The sequence below is a fragment of the Sorghum bicolor genome, chromosome 1, assembly GCF_000003195.3.
Source record: "Sorghum bicolor cultivar BTx623 chromosome 1, Sorghum_bicolor_NCBIv3, whole genome shotgun sequence".
Lineage (NCBI taxonomy): Eukaryota > Viridiplantae > Streptophyta > Magnoliopsida > Poales > Poaceae > Sorghum > Sorghum bicolor.
In genome coordinates, this window is record NC_012870.2 from 1019524 (window position 1) to 1036693 (window position 17170).

The following is a 17170-nucleotide window of genomic DNA, read 5'->3' on the forward strand; positions in this document are numbered from 1 at the left end:
AAGATGGCCTCCTACTTCCATGCGAGGCCTCTCATCTGCCGCTTGTGCTTCTTGTGAACTAATGCTCTGCATTGTATGCCTGGGCATGTACGATTGCTTCTCCTCCAACCAATACAAGTGCTCCTTGTCAAGGTAATTAGCGAGATGTTTTGCAGGCTGGAAACCTCACCCGTGTTTTGGCTAACTAAAACCAAAGAAGAGCAGGCCTAACATGGGACAACATAAGAGGTACTCAGCTAGCCCAGATGATTTGCCCGGAGAAGCACCCACTACGCGCCCCTGACTGCCATGCCATGGCAGCAGGAGCGCTCAGAGGTTGCTAGCTACAGGCAAATCATCCTTGGCTAACAGAGATGACCTCCTACTTCCATGCCAGGCCTCTCTTCTGCCGCTCGTGCTTCTTGTGCACTGATTGATGCTCTGCATTGCATGCCTGGGTATGTATTTATAAGTAGCCATCAGGCCCAGGGGCGGCTGGAGTTTTGACTTTTGCTGGGGGGCAGCAGCCGAGCAGCGTGTTTGACACAGCAGGAAGGAATATTGGCCTTTGACAAGTTAAAGCAGCAGTTCATTGGGGTGGCTGGATGAGAGATCTGTATTGGTTGCCTTCTCCTTTTTAGAGAGCATCCAGGGATTTGGATCTTATATTCTTCCAGTTCTTGAAATTGGTTGACTCGTGCATTATTCACCGGCAGGATGGCAAATATATTGTCATGCCTGGGTGAGCATATCGAATATATGTGCATGTGAAGAACATAGCAGCATGTTAAATAGCCTTTGACAAGTTAAAGCAGCAGTTCATTGGGGAGTCGCCACAATACAGCTCCATAATACGACCGAGCAATAACTAGGGAGTCGCCAGTGAGAGTAGTTAGCAAGTGGTGGAGCTCGTCAATTTGACGCCTAGAGCCACTGTCAAAGCACACATATTGTCTATACCAGATCAAGATAACAAAAGTAACTTATAAATACATAGGTTGAGATGAATGTCTCAATTTCAAACTTAAATTCATCCATAATAGATGGAAGCATAAAAGTGGATAAAAAATTCACTCGCTCTCGGCTATCTACGGTGCGTTTGGTTGGAGAGCATGGGAGAACGGAATTGTTCTATCTCTAGTTGTAGTGATGGAATTGATCTATTTTTGTGTTTTTTATGTTTGGTTGGAGCAATAAGCCGCAGCCGAGAGAGATGCATGAGTGTATACACTTTAACTTGGTTAATTATTTAGGTGGCCCTTGGACTAACTAAGCCTTGAAGTGTTTTTCGCTTGTTTGGTGGTTGGTTAGCAGGATTTGTTAAATATTTAGAACCATTACTTGTACTAGGGGTAGGGGAGGCTGCTACTTTGTCCTAAGTTTCATTTATATAGGCCTTGTTTAGTTTTAAAAAAAATTTGCAAAAAAATTTAGATTTTCCGTCACATCGAATCTTACGGCACATACATGGAACATTGAATAAAGATAAAAAAAATAACTAATTACACAGTTTGTCTTTAATTTACGAGACGAATATTTTGAGCTCATTTAGCCCATAATTATACAATATTTAGACGAATATTTTGAGCTCATTTAGCCCATAATTATACAATATTTATCAAATACATTCATTTTGTCAAAAACTAGAAGGATTCCCCACGCGTTGCCGCGGTTATGAAGATGGAATATAAATATATAGCTTTTTTATTATCATAATCATGGAAATTGTATCCATAGTGGATGATGTGTTTCGCTGATGTGGATGTTATAATTCTTGTGGAAGTGAACTTTAATGCAAATGATAGTAGATTGCTGAGGTGGACACCTTGCATGTCAAGAGAAATTGATAGTGGCAAATGATAGTGGATTGGTGAGGTGAACGCTTTGTATTTTAAGAGAAATAGATAGTGGGGTTGATAGTGGACTGCTAAGGTGGACGCATTGCATGTCAAGAGAAATAGATAGTGGGTTTTTGCTTTATAAGAGTTATAACGCATCTCTTGGATCCATAGCCAGTACATTACTTGGGCCTTGTTTAGTTCTAAAAATTTTTGTAAAATAGATACCGTAGCACTTTCGTTTGTATTTGACAAATATTATCCAATCATAGACTAACTAGGTTTAAAATATTTATCTCGCAAATTACATGCTTCATACATGTGCTGCAAGATTCGATGTGACAATTTTACAATTTTTTTTGGTCTAGGCCTTGCTTATTTTCCAAAAAAATTTGCAACAGAATCCCCATCACATCGAATCTTTAGACACATGCATGAAGTATTAAATATAGACAAAAATAAAAACTAATTGCACAATTTGTCGGAATTGACGAGAGGAATCTTTTGATTCTAATTAGTCCATGATTGGACAATATTTGTTAAATACAAACGAAAGTGCTACAAGTGTCGATTTACCAAAATTTTTCGGAGCTAAACAAGGCCCAGTCACACAATGATCGAATAGGGGGTGTTTGGGACTGCTTCACAAACTCTGCTCCACAAACTCCACCATGGAGCAGCTCCAGAAAAAAACTGGAGTTTGTGGAGTACTTCTTTAGATGCTCTCATAACTCCATCCTTTTTCTTCGAACTGAGTGCGTAGAGCTAAAACCGAACCGTTTGACTGGAAAACACGGAGGACAACAGTCCCAAACACCCAGTACTACTTGCGTCGTCGTCTTGGATCCATAGCCAGTACTACTTGCTTGGGTTGGGTGTTGATCCGCGCGCGTGGTCTTCCCCTGCCTGTATGTATATATTATATGTGGTGGGGACAAGCACGAGCGGTGCAAGTCCTCCGGTCCTCCCTCCTCTTCCATGCTCAAGTAAGTCCTCCGCTGCCACGCCCTCCGGGATCGGAGCTCCCAGTCGAAGGTTGGCGAGCGTAGCAGCTGCCATGGTGCGCGAGCCCAGGGCATCCGGCGCCGAACGAAGGGCAGCAGCTCGAAATGCGCCCCGGTGAAGTCGACGCCATCGTGGAACCCTTGTCCGGCTCCAACTCCTCCATCCGGGTCGTTGAGGCCATACGTCGACGAAGTCCGGCCCGTCCTTGTGTCCAGCTAGCGTGGCGGCGCGCGGGACGGGTCGAGGTGCCCGTCGATGCATGATCTTCTCGTAGAAGGCTCCCGGAACACGGTCTCGCGGCGGGCCGGAGGCGAGGTCGTAGAAGGCCGGCCGGCCGACGGCGTTGGGGAAGTAGTCCGAGTCGGCCGACGACGGCGTTGGGGCGGCTGCAACAGTCGGCGTGTACGTCGTGCACCTTCATCACCGTACCTCCCTCGCCGCCTCCGCCTCGTCGCGACACCACCACCGTCGGCACGCTGCCCAACATCACCGGCCCGTGCCGCCGCGCCTGCAGCTCGCGCAGGCTCCGGTGCGTCAGCGCGCCCACCATCTGGTGCCCCCGTGGACCGGGCGGCAGGTGGTTTGGATTCGGCGGCGGCCTTTGGTGTATATACAAGCTCCTTGTTGTTGTTGGTTTTGCAAGAGCGAGGGCGCGAGGAGGTGGCAGTGGCAGGGAAGAATGACAACGACACGGTCTCCAAAGCCTAACTTCGACTTTTTTTTTTATAAAAATATTTATCAAAAAGTGATATATGCATACTTTTATGAAAGTATTTTTCAAGACAAATCTATTCATATGATTTTCATATTTTCAAACTTAATAACTTAAAAATTATTCATGATTTACTCAAATGTTGTCCAAAACGACTTCGTTTATGAGTATGAAGGGAGTACATATACCGAGTAGTTAGATGCGCGATACGTACAGCTGCATGTTGGCACGTGTGTTTCATTTGTTGGAGAACGGTGCCTGTCACATATTAATTTGTTTGCAACATTAAATTTAAAAATTAAACAAAACGGACTTAGTTGTTTGGCAAAGGTGTTTTAAATTCTGAGAGATCAATTCTCGGAACCCTATCAGAACTCAGGTACCTATATTTTAGGGTAGAATTTGAATGCTGTAAAAGTAGGTTCATGGAGATTGTATTGTATTCCGTTTGAAATTGAGTAAGTGGTTCTAGCTAGCTTGATCTTTGTGGTTGCTCGAGGGAGGATATACAAGGCTAAAAGAGAGATCCGAACCTTTGTGGCCTCCTTCGACTGCGATGTAGGCACATACATCTTTGTGGCATGGTTGACTCACGGTATAAGTCTAGCGTCCCACGCTCCTTGGAATCAAGCGAACAATATATAATGTTTGTTAAAGAGTTAAATACATCAAATTCATTAATTTATATAGGATTTCAATTAGGTCTGCCAACTCTAAAAGTTGATTTCCGGATCTATAAACCTTTTAAGTGCACTGTTGGTCCATATTTTTTTGTTTGACCCTAATGTCTAACATGTCTTGTGGAGTGAGCAGTCAATATGGAATTAAATTTGCTGAGCTCATGCTTATCCCAGATCACACATCTGCTCTATCTCATGTCCAGTGATCATCACCACCATTACAGGTCACCCTGAGCTCTTACTACCACTGTTGTTTCTAGCCTTGTGCTTCACCTTTATCCTAAAGATGAACTATACTGAATCTGTCTTTGTCTCCTCTACCATTTGCGCTCATTAGACACACAAAAAACATATCAGCGCTCGTAGACTATTGTACTATATCTACCATGGTCGAGCTTTGAGCTCCCATACGCAAACGTTCCCATCGACATAGGCCATCACTGCTTCAACGAGTGCACGGTTAGTCTAGCACAGTTCCTTGTCCCCCATGCGCACTCATTCAGGGGAAGTCTATGCCAACTCACCATTATCACTGTCGTCTTGTACCTTCTACCTATCGTCGACCACTCAACGGGCACACTTGTGGCCTACCTGTTGTTGGACTCCACCGAAAAGAGTAAAACCACCCTCGGGTGCGCACTTCACATGCCACGTTTATAAGGAGTGGAGGCACTAAGAAATTTGATGTTCTTTTTGCCAAAATTCAGAGCTCAATAGAGAGAACTGAAAATGAGGACTGCCAGCTACTATCCAACTCGAAAGAAGTGGAGGCACTAAGAAAGGATACAACCCGCAATTCTTTGATAACAGTCATATTTGAGGGGCTCAAGAGAATTACCAAAAAATTCAGGCAAGATTCGTTACTAGGGGGTGGAGTATTTGGTAGTCTACAAAGGTTTCATCACCAAGGATCTCTGCGAAGGATTAGAGATAGAAGAGCCCCTGAGGAGTTGTTGTTAAGGTCCATGATGGTGACAATAGCTTCCAAGGCCATAGGGAGTGGCTGGTGATTAACCTACTGTTTTTGAATTGAAAGTATTTTTTTTCAGTTGTTATTATCTTTATTTCTTTTTGCCATGCTTTGCTTTGCTGTTTTCAAATATGAAGGCTTTTTTCGTGTTTGCAGGCTGAGGTTATATTTCTTGGATAGCTCTCTCCCCCAATTTAGTGAAGTTGATCGGCTATTATAGTGAAGATGACCACAAGGTTCTTCTTTATGAGTTCATGCTTCTTGGAAGTGTGGAGTTCATTTGTTTTTAAGTAATTCTTTTCCTATTATTGATAGACTGTTGCTTGGTTTTCTAAAGTGTCTTATCACCTTGTCATAACACTGACTATGGTATATCCACACATGGCATTCATGCAAATTCTCATACTCATAACTGGAAAGAATTAACTGAAAACGAGCATAAACCTGTCCTTCACTCCTATCCTGAACTAGCGTTATTCAACTTCACTCCACACTGCATTGAGTGGCAACATTATCAATTTCTGCATGGCCTATGGTCAGTTATACATTATTATTTATTCATTTGAGATTAACCAATGTATTTTATCAGATCATTGAAGAATTCATATTTATAATGTAGGGGTTATGGTGCCAGTTTCATGGTTGACCAGAATGAAAATTGTGCTCGGTGTTGCAAAAGGACTTGCTTTTTCTGCATGAAGCTGAGAAACCAATCATCTATAGGGACTTTAAGACATCAAACATATTGCTAGATGAGGTAACTTCTTTTTTATGTTGTTACACTTGAATGTCAGTTGCTGTACAAACTAGAATGCAAGCAACAAAGAAAAATTCACACATAGTATGATACTATCATTCATTTTGTTATGGGCATGGGACACAGTGGTTTCTTGCTTATCAAAATCTTCTTTGATACCCCAAAAAACTATAGCAATACAATGTAAAACTATCTGACTTTGAGTTTGCAAAAGATGGACCAGTTGCGATAAGTCTCATGTTTCAACTCGTATTATGGGTACCTATGGTTATGCTGCACTAGAGTACATTATGATAGGTAATGTGATCCTCACAAATCACATTGTGTATCTAAGTCAGGCGGTGAACGGTGTGGTGGCATTCCGCCGTGAGAAGTACATGTTGTATGAGGGGCCGTCGGGTGGTAACGGTGGTCGTGGGGATGTGTACGTGCAGATGGACGGGGAGATGAACTCGTTGCTACCGTTCTGCAAGTCAGTGCACTTCTGTGTCAGCTGTGATGCACATGGCATGGGACAACAACAAGTCGGGGCCAAGGGCGAGGATGTCGTGGTGAAGGTGCCGCCATGATTGTGACGCGGACACCGAGAAGGTCTTTTAAGTTTGTGAGCCTGCTATGTCGTGACTGTGTTAATTTTATGAACTTTGTTTTTTTGGATTAAGTGTCACTTTAATATCGGTATTTCACAGTATTTTATCTTATTGTACGATCTGTGTATTTTTAATATAAATGTTTAGTTATCCTGTAGCATAGCGAGGGCATGAACCTAGTGCAATGTAAAAACAGAGAGAAAAAAATCAATGCTAATGCTAGATGACCACTCGTGTGCCGATGAGAAAAACACCTTGACTACCTATGGTGATGTCACTATAATCAAATCCTGTGAGATGAAAGAATAGTCCATGTAGGGATCTCATGTATAACCACACTTAGAATCTACAGAGAAAAAGAAGATTGTTTTCTTTTAAAAAAACAAATCATTTTTACAAAATAACCAAACCAAATTAGTAGATATTGTCCCTAACATACTAAAAGATTTATATATTTTTTTTCAAACCTCGCTCCTAACCAAACTTCCAAACATATTTGAACTACTAGGGTTCGTAGACTCGAAAACATATACCTCACCGGTATATAGAACTTGTTCCCTTGAGCTTATCTGCCAAATAAACGAATAGTCTTTGTTGGCTCCTAAATAAAAGCTAGAGAAAGAGCAGGCCTGACATGGGACAGCATAAGAGGCACTCAGATTAGCCAGGAATGATTTGCCCGTGGAACTTGTCATGGCAGCATGCAGTCAGCAGGAGCTAACGCGAGAGGTTGCATGCATGCATGGTGCTACAGGGCAAATCATCCCTGGCTATCAAAGATGCCTCTTACTTCCATGCGAGGCCTGCCGCTCAGATCAGCCACTGCTTCTTCTTGTGCACTGCTGCTGGTGGGGCTGGCCGGTGCTCTCCATTGCATGCCTGGGCATGTATTTATAAGGAGGAGCCAGCCATGCCATGAGGGGTGAGGCATGGCTGGAAGCTGGAGCTAGCGACGACTTTTGCCAGGGGGGCAGCAGCGTGTTTAGACACATCGATCAAGAAGGAATATTGGCCTTTGACAAGGAAAAAGCAGCAGATCCATTGGGGTGGCTAGCTGGATGAGAGATCTGTATTGGCTGCCTTCTCCTTTCTTTTCTACTCTAGAGAGCATCCAGGGATTTGCACGCAGTTGTTTCACATTGGTTGACTCGTGCATGCACAGCTGGCAGGCAGGCAGAGGCAGGGCAATATTGCTCGTGCATGGGCAGGCATATCGAATATATGTGCATGTGAAGAAGAACATATCAATCGGCATGGTCTTGGCATGTTGGAGATAAGGATCATCATCGATCAGGTACTGAGACTGAGCTGAGGGTGACAGTTGTCTCATTATGGCCTTGTTTAGTTTCTAAAAAATTTTATAAAATTTTTCAGATTTTCTGTCACATCGAATCTTGTATCACATGCATGAAGCATTAAATATAGATAAAAAATAACTAATTGTACAGTTTGAGACGAATCTTTTGAACCCAGTTAGTCTATAATTGGACAATATTTATCTCATACAAAACGAAAGTGTTAAATTGTCTATTTTGTAAATTCTTTTGGAACTAAACACGACCTATATTCTTTCCAATTCCAAGATAGGACTGGTGTGGCTGCGACCGTTGCGTTCTGGACACTGCACTCTGCATGTAGTACCGATCGAGCAGAAAAGGATCGGATCGTACTGACTGGATCATCTATCTATAATAAAGAGAAGAGCACTAGCTAGCTAGACGGAGCAACAACGCTTTGGAGCCTGGAGAGCCAAGGTCTGTAGTACAAATTCTTCCACAAGTCCACCCCACCCTGCATTCTGCAAAGATGGATTATGATTGAGGGCGACTCCAAGGTTCAGCATCATCCTGTGATCCAACCCACCAATCCTAGTCGCGACTACTTGCCTAGGCGTCGCCCCTTCTCATCTATAATATGAGGACTGGCGGAGCCACCGCCCGGCCACGTGGCCGGCCAGGCTCCTCGTCAAATTTAAAAGAAAATTTTCTTTATATTTATATATAATTATATAATTGTATAGCTAAATATTTTTACTTAATAAAAATTGTTCAGGCTTCTAAAAACTTCTAGCTTCGCCATTGAATATGAGCATCATCTAACTGAAATTAGAGGGATTCGTGTCATTGGCGTGTCGGTCTAATCGTAATTAGCCCAGCTGGCAGTGACACAAGTATCTCTCTAACTTAAGTTAGATTGGGGAGAAGAACCGCCACCGCTACTGGAGTAAGTAGGTGTATCGATATATATATGGCAAGGCTGCTATGTGCCCCTGCACGTTTGTTGCGTGATGGATTGTTGAGGCAGTACTAATAAGCCGCCAAGAGACGGTGGCAAATCTCTTGGGAATAACTTGAGATTCAGAATTGGCTTGGGATCTGGTGCCACTATTCTTCTTCTTCTTCTTCTCAAGGTTAATTCTCTTGGAAATAACCTGAGATTCAGAATTGGCTTGGGATCTGGTGCCACTATTCTTCTTCTTCTTCTTCTTCTTAATTAACCACATGCGTGCAGTGTTTCCAGTCGCCCATGCCAACCGAGCTCGTTTCCTTTTATTCTGAGTGTGATCGAGGGTCTCCTAGAGATTATGAGAATATGCATTCTAGAGAGTGGTTCAAGAATCTAACTTTTGATATACAACCTGATGGGTTGTCCTTGCTGTGGCTGCTGCAACTGCCACTACTTAAAAAAACTTTTAGGAGATATTTTGAAAATATCCTCAGAGGTAGTTGGGCTGACGGCACGCCTCGGTTAATCGTGGCCGGACTGCCAGCCCAACAACCTCCTTGGTTAATAGTTTAACCGAGGTGGACCACATAATGTAACCGCCACGGATAATCGTCCGTTAACCGAGGTGGTTACCCTAAACCAACCACCTCCATTAATGACTCTGTTAATTGTTATTAACCGAGGCCAGCACTTAAGGCAATCACCTCCGTTAAATGATTAACCGAGACAGGCGTCTTAAGATGTCCGCCTCGGTTAAAACTTTTTATATGAATTTGAGTGAAGATAAACTTTATATCAAAGTTATAGCTGTCGATGAGATCTACAACTTTGAAGTTGAAAAGTTTTTGAATTGAAACTGTTTAGGATCCCAAAATATTATTGTAAGTGCACATATTTTGAAAATTAAAAATTAAAATTATCAAACAATCTCAGATGTTGGCATGGTCTATATGAAAGTTATAGTCCTCACTAGAATCTACAACCTTGTTGTTGAAATGTTTTTAATTTGAAGATGTTAGTGTCCCAAATATATATTCGAAAGTTATAGATTTTGAAATTTAAAATTTAGAATTCATAAACGATCTCAAATGTTCATATTATTAATACCAAAGTTCTAGCGGCCGACCTGATCTACATGTTTAATATTGATAAGTTTTTGATTTAAAGTCATCTTGAGTCTCAAATATATGTTTTAAATTTAAATCTTTTGAGACTTAATTTTTTGAATTTTTTGAACCATCTCTAATATAATTGAGATAAATCCTATACCAAAGTTATAGTACTTGGCAAGATTTAAAACTTTGTAGTTAAAAGTTTTCTCATTTGAGTTCATTTATTAGTAGCTAAAATATCTAATATAAGATTCCGAAATATTAATATAAAAAGATATCATATTATATATAGACATAAATGAATATTAAGTGGCAAGTTATGGGTTCAACTCTTGCAAGTTTTTTTATTTTGTTTTGGTTCTTTAGAGAATATCAACCGAGTGTTTGGCGCCACCAAAGTGCTCCTAGTTCACGAAGCATAGACTTTTCATCTTTCCCATTTTGGATAGTCTTCTATGATACACAATCAAGTGAGGGCAGCTCCAACAACTGATTCTTAGGCTAGCTCTAAGCATTTTTTTATATTTTAATAGAAGAAAGAGAAAAGTTAGCTCTAGGTCAAGAACTAAGCTCTTACACACATTTCAAGATTATGTGAGAACGTCATGTGTGGCTATCCATGTTAAAAGTTTTTTTGTGATTCTATCCATGTTAAAAGTTATGTGCTAAAAGTTAGCACTATTGAAAAGTTGGCTTAAAGCTAGTAATTAGCTCTAACCATTGTGGGTGCCCTAAGTAAAAGATAAAGTGAACAATTAAAACAATTTTTTATTGTCTTAGTATTTGGCTCAAGTGAGTAAAATATAAAATGAACAATTAAAAACTATCTTTGTGTTATCCTAGTATATTTGGCCAACAAAATAAATCTACATATCAATTCTCAAGGCCTATTACTACCTTAGTCAGTCAGAGAAAAAACCCGATAAATTAATGCATACAATAAATTTCTCAAGGCCTATTACTACCTTAGGCCGTGTTTAGTTCGCGAAGGAAAAAATTTCGCGACACTGTGGCACTTTCGTTTGTTTGTAGTAATTATTATCCAACCATGGACTAATTAGGCTCAAAAGATTCGTCTCGTAAATTTCGACCAAATTGTGCAATTAGTTTTTATTTTCGTCTATATTTAATTTCATACATGCATCTAAAGATTCTATGTGACGGGAATCTTGAAAATTTTTGGGTGGAAGTAAACAAAGCCTTAGTTAGTTCGAGAAAATTTTAGATCACTATAAAAATTTTATCACAATTGGACCACAGAAATTACAACTATGAGTTAATTATAGAAAAGTGTAGATCTAAAGCTACAACAAAATCTTTATACTAAAGCATTTCATTATATATTTAATGTGTACATCTACTCATCAAGAGTCCAACAAAATTAGATTTTTTTATTTTATAATTTTTCAAATATTCAGCAAAAAAATATATAAAAGACAAAACCGCCTTTGAAAACCACCTATAATCGGGTCAGGAAGTAAAATAAATGGTTTTAAAAGTTGAGAGATGTGATGTATCTGATTTTTTAGTTTAAAGAGAAAAACTAAACTTTAAAAATAGTTCAGGAAGATAAAATGAACCTTTTCTTTTCTGCACGAATGACATTGGTTGTCCATGTTGTCGGTCGCCGCTCATTATTATGTTGGCAACCCAGTATGGCTATGAGGTCCACTTTGGCAGGGTAGCCCATCCGGTTCGCACGCCAAGCGAACATTACACACGCAGACGCAGGCCGTCAAGCTCATCATATTCGGAGCATTTGGACTGTGGGAATCGCTGGGCTTTTTTCCAAAGAGGCTTTGATCGTGCCCAGCCGTTCACAAGATCAACTTGTTACTTGGCCATGGGGCCATATTTCCCCAAAATCAGCCACCATTGCTATACACTCTCTTACCGAAGACATATTCCATCAATCCGTAAAAAGTGTTTAGTATTTTTGGTACATATTTAGTATTATTTGATAGGTCGTTAAATATATTTTCAAAGTAAATTTATTTAGCTCTAATATTTTCTATAAATCTAGGCAAACTTACAAAAGTTTAACCAGCACGAATCACTCTCTTCATGGTGCGGAGTTAGTAGCATGTTAGAAGGTTTTACCCAAGTATGGAGTGGACAACCCCTTTAATTTAAATGAAACCAAGTTATAAGGTATGCATGACACCATTATTATTTCATATATCAAAACAATTACCCAGTACCATACCATCTACAGCTACAGTATTACAATATCTCTCTTGTACACAGGTGACCCTCGCTTAATTTAATTCATGAACGCTACATACTATGCTCCTTGTCATTGGTGAGCTTCCATTGGAGTGTGTGCACAGTTGCAGCCCAAATTTTTTGTCCCAAATTTTTTTTTTGACCCCGTTTAGTTCTCAGGCTCTAATTCCACAAAAAGAATTCTCTTTAGGCCAAAAAATTTCAAATCTAAACAGACCCTTAGTATATATAAATCTCGTCTAAGAGCTAGCTATGGCTAGCTAGTGTTTTTTCTGCTGTAATAATATATATAATGCAAGGGTTGCTAATTAATAAAATGGTCATCACTACTCATCATCATGCATGCAGTAGCTAATACTATAATTAAGCACTGGCACGACTACTGAGTACTGACGAGACTCTGATCTCGAGATCGACATTTGTATCTAGTCGGGACGAGCAGGAGCGGCGTTTTCTTGTGGACGGAGAGCCCTCCGGCCTCTTGCATGCTCACGTCGTCGACCCCCACCCCGTCCGGGAGCTCCCAGTCGAAGCAGTAGAGCAGGTTGGCGAGCGTGAACTCCACGGTGGCCACGCCCATGCCCATGCCAGGGCACATCCGGCGACCGGCGCCGAAGGGGACGAGCTCGAAGTGCGTGCCGTTGAAGCCCACGCCGCCGCCGTCGTTGAACCTGTCCGGGTCAAACTCCTCGGGCCTGTCCCCCCAGCTGCGGGGGTCCCTGCCGATGGCCCACGCGTTGACCAGCACCCGCGTCTTGGCCGGCACGTCGTACCCGCAGATGCTGACTTGCCGCAGCGTCTCCCTCGGCAGCAGCAGCGGCGCCGCCGGGTGCAGCCGCAGCGTCTCCTTCACCACCGCCTTCAGGTACCTGAGCTTCGCCACGTCGTCGGGGTGCACCCTCTCCGTCTCCCTGCCGCCGCCGCCCACTACGGACCGGACCTCCTCCTGCGCCTTCCTCAGCATCGCCGGCCTTCGCATCAGCTCCGCCATCGCCCACACCATGGTCACCGAGCTCGTGTCCACGCTAGCAGTGAACACGTTCTGCGATCAATATAATTATTACAGTCAGTGGATGCTACGATTAATCTGTCTCTGATTCTGAGTAGTGTGCGTGAGTGTGAAGGAAAGGAACACGACGCGTACGTACGTACCGAGAGAAGGCCTTTGATGTGGTCTCTAGTGAAGCGGAAAGAGCCGTCGACCTGTCGCTCCTCCATCTCCATGAGGTCGACGAAGACGTCGATGAGGTCGGGGCCGTGGCCGGCGCCGCCGGGCGTCGTGGCGCGTGAGGGCGGCGGGTTCACCAGGTGCTGGTCGATGATGGTGTCGAAGAAGGCGTCGAGGTCCCTGAACACCCTCTCGCGGCGGGCGGCGGCGCCGGTGAGGCGGTCCAAGAGGCGGCCGGCGGCGTTCGGGTAGTAGTCCTCGGCGGAGAAGCCGGCCTTGGCGCTCATGGCCTCGTCCAGCACGTCGTGGAAGTGCTTCTTGTGCGCGAACTGCTCCGTGCCGTAGATGTTCCCGAACGCCACCGTGCCGATGACGCCGTCCATGAGCCTGAAGATGTGGTCCTCCAGCCGCACGGGCCTGCCGCCGGCGCTGCTGCTCAAGCTCAACCTGCCGATCAGCTTGTCAACCTCGGCCTCCCTGGCGTAGTCGGCGGCCCGGACGCGGCGCGCGCTGAGGAACTCGACGACGAAGAGCTTGCGCATGTCGCGCCAGTAGTCGCCGTAGGGCGAGAAGGCGACGTCCTTGTGGCCGTACGAGAGGCGCCGGGCCCCCGGCGTGTCGGGGCGGCTGCAGCAGTCGGCGTCGCGCGTCTTCATCACCTCCCGCGCCGCCTCCGCCGACGACACCACCAGCGTGGGCACGCTGCCCAGGCGCAGCAGCATGACGGGCCCGTGGCGGCGCGCCAGCTCGCGTAGGCTCTGGTGCGGCAGCGCGCCCAGCTGGTGCAGGTTGCCCAGGATCGGCAGCGTCGGAGGGCCCGGCGGCAGGTGGAGGAGGCGCCGCCCTTTCTCCGTGCTGCTCCCGCTCTTTGCTCTTCTTCGTGTTCTTGTTCTTGCGAGGAGGATGAGGAAGACCAGAGGGACGACAACTGCCAGGACGAGCGTGAGCCGCCATTGCTGATGCTGATGCTGAGGCGAGCTGCTGCTGCCGCCTTCTACGATGACGTGCACCGCCGCCATTGCTAGCTAGCTGTTGCTTAACGGTAAGGGTTGTGGTGCGAGCTGAGCTGAGCTGCTGAGGCTTGGGCATCTCCATTCGCCATGGGGGCTATAAATAGGGTTCTGCTAAGTACGAACAGAAGACACTACCGTACGTCTCTGGTACTAATTCAATGGCTAGCTGCATGCGTTTCTGTCAGACATCATTGCATTATTATATTAGAGGTTTATAATTACGCTGACAGCCATCAGTTGGAAATTTTGGAGGACCGATCGATCGGTTGATGCAATGCATCGATCAGCAGATACCGACGACCCTGCATGCAACTAGTGCATCAACTTGTGACACAAGAGACAAAGACAAGCTCGTTGCAGGAAGTGGACAGATGACAAGGCCGGCCGGACTTTGTTACTGAAAGCATATTACTGTTGCAGCTATATACTACCAACATTACGGATTATGGTTATAGCACCAGAAACGATATAATTAAAGCCAATGCGGCGACGACATGTGGTTCACTATCAGCACGCTAAGGCTGCGTTCGGTTATCCTGGATTTGAACCAGAAACTATTCCCACTTATCAAAACTATATAATATATAATTTAGTGAAGCAAATCCAGATGGAATAATTCCAAAGACTCAATCCACGTCAAACGAACGAGCCCTAATTGGTTTGTGGTTAGCAGTAAGCCGATGTAGCGATATGATGCCACGTAGGAGTAACAACCCATCCACATGCATATACATGCATGCTGACCAATGGAAGATGACGTTGCAGGGATGATGTCAGCAACCAAAACGCATTCGCTTACGCAATTGTAACAAGAGCTATCTAGGCAGCATGCACATTGCAAAAGTCTGCTCACATCATCCGATCGATCCTGCGCGCTGCTCCCGGCCGGGATTCCATTCCCAATACGATACCTCTCTCGATCTATACGTAGAGTACAGTGCACAATACATCATCAATTGTGCATTGTCTATATTCAACGGCTACCACCGCTAAAGGAAAAACTGGTTAGGAAACAAAACGTAAACGTAAGCTCTAGATACATAGGATTATATATCTAGCCGTTGTTGTAGCCTGCATGCTATACAGTAAATTAAAGAGAAGAAAAAGCCATCGCGCGCGCTCTCTCTCTCTCTCTCTGTGTGTGTATACACACACAAAAAATGCAATTACAAAATATTCCTAAATCAAATGATTTGACATTTAATCAAATTTATATAAAATGGTACTAATATTGCCCTACTAAATAAGTATTATCAGATTTGTAACATGAAAAATATGGTTTTTTCAATGTATATTTAGAGTCATCCATGTCGACAATATTTTTTATATATACACCACAATTATATTAAATCTAAAATAATTTGAGTTTGACCTCACCAGGTGCAATCTTTTTGGAGGGAGGCAGTACTGTTTTTTTTTCATCTTCTTCGAGAATCTTGACGGAGGATTCCTGAAACAGCAAGCCAAACACACGTGTTCAACACAACAAGGTAAAGCCGGACTTGTTCACAGGCGCCGGCCGGCACGCAGCAGCGAGTGTATGGACTTTATTTGAAATGTTCGTCATTTTTTCTATATAAAACAAAATAATCCTGTCTGTGCAACAATTCAGTCAGGCTATGGATGGACTTTATTTGAAGAGTTGAAGTTGCCTTTTCGTTCCAAAGACTTTCAATTAATTCCAAATGACACAAGCAACCACGTATACTGCACTTCAACAGGGGGCCGGTCAAAACACCCCTAATATAGCTCGTAGTTTTCAACTCCCGACGCCTAAAGGCACTGCACGCATGAGTTTTCCTCGATTGTGTTATGCGTGCAATGCCATTGCGCACGATTCCTTTATTTTCCACTCAAAAGTCTCTTTGATATACTACCCCGTAAAAAGTGCTCACATTTTGCATTTGCACCGTCTTTGATATACATGCATGTATCTTTATTAATCACCAATTCTTCTGGAACACAAAAATTATTCGAAAGTCGAGACTTTACGAGTAGTTTTAATATAGTTACACGCATGTAACTTACATGTTTTTAATTAAAATAGTGTAATATACTTATTGAAGTTGGTAGTTAATTTCTAAGGTTTGTTAAAAAAAAGTCCTAAACAACATGATTCTGTGACAGGAAGCCAGTAGGTATATAGGTAGACATGTATCCTTTCTTAGGCAGTACAGTACGTCGTATGTGTGGAAGAAGCTCTGCCGTCCATTTTAGAAATAAAAATAAAAATAAAATAAAAAGGAGGGCGCTTATACCAAACAAAATAGACTATTCTATGAAGTGGCCGACATGTGATCTGTCCTGAGCCCCTGAGCATATCTAGCTCAGAACAGGAAAATAAGCCAAGTGGTCAGATGCATGCAACGACAGAAAACCAGCAACGCTAGCTAGGAAAGCAAAAACTTTTCTCAACAAAAAGGTTCCTTTCCTCTCCACTTGTGTGTGAGATTTAGGCCTTGTTTAGATACAATTTTTTTAGATTTTGACATTGTAGTACTTTCGTTTTTATTTGACAAACATTGTCTAATTATAGAGTAACTAAGCTTAAAAGATCCGTCTCGTAATTTGCAGAGAAACTGCACAATTAGTTTTTGTTTTTATCTATATTTAATGATTTATGCATATGCCGCGAGATTTGATGTGACAGGAAATCTTGAAAAAATTTTGGTTTTTAGGGTGAACTAAGGCCGTGTTTTAGTTCCCGAAGAGAAAAATTTCACAATACTGTAGCACTTTTATTTGTTTGTATTGTCCAACTATGGACTAACTAGACTTAAAAGATTTGTCTCGTCAATTTTGACCAAACTGTGCAATTAGTTTTTATTTTTGTCTATATCTAATACTCCATATGCGTCTAAAAATTCGATGTGCCGGAGAATCTTGAAAAAAAA

General features: G+C 43.0%; 1 protein-coding gene across 1 annotated transcript; it reads right to left on the reverse strand.

The window, feature by feature from the left end:
- On the reverse strand, positions 12017-14360 carry LOC8060872 (4-hydroxyphenylacetaldehyde oxime monooxygenase-like). The gene is made up of 2 exons (XM_002466051.2): positions 13248-14360; positions 12017-13137 (listed from the first exon to the last, which is right to left on the reverse strand). Exons 1-2 carry the CDS (start codon positions 14280-14282, stop codon positions 12475-12477), a joined length of 1698 nt encoding a protein of 565 aa, XP_002466096.1. The 5' UTR covers positions 14283-14360; the 3' UTR covers positions 12017-12474.

What these genes read in the sequence shown, in the direction of transcription:
- LOC8060872 (XM_002466051.2), bottom strand. Translation starts at nt 14,282, where the DNA reads ATGGCGGCGGTGCACGTCATCGTAGAAGGCGGCAGCAGCAGCTCGCCT. An exon ending in ACATCAAAGGCCTTCTCTCG is followed by an intron (nt 13,138 to 13,247) that starts GTACGTACGTAC and finishes TATTGATCGCAG; the next exon opens with AACGTGTTCACTGCTAGCGT.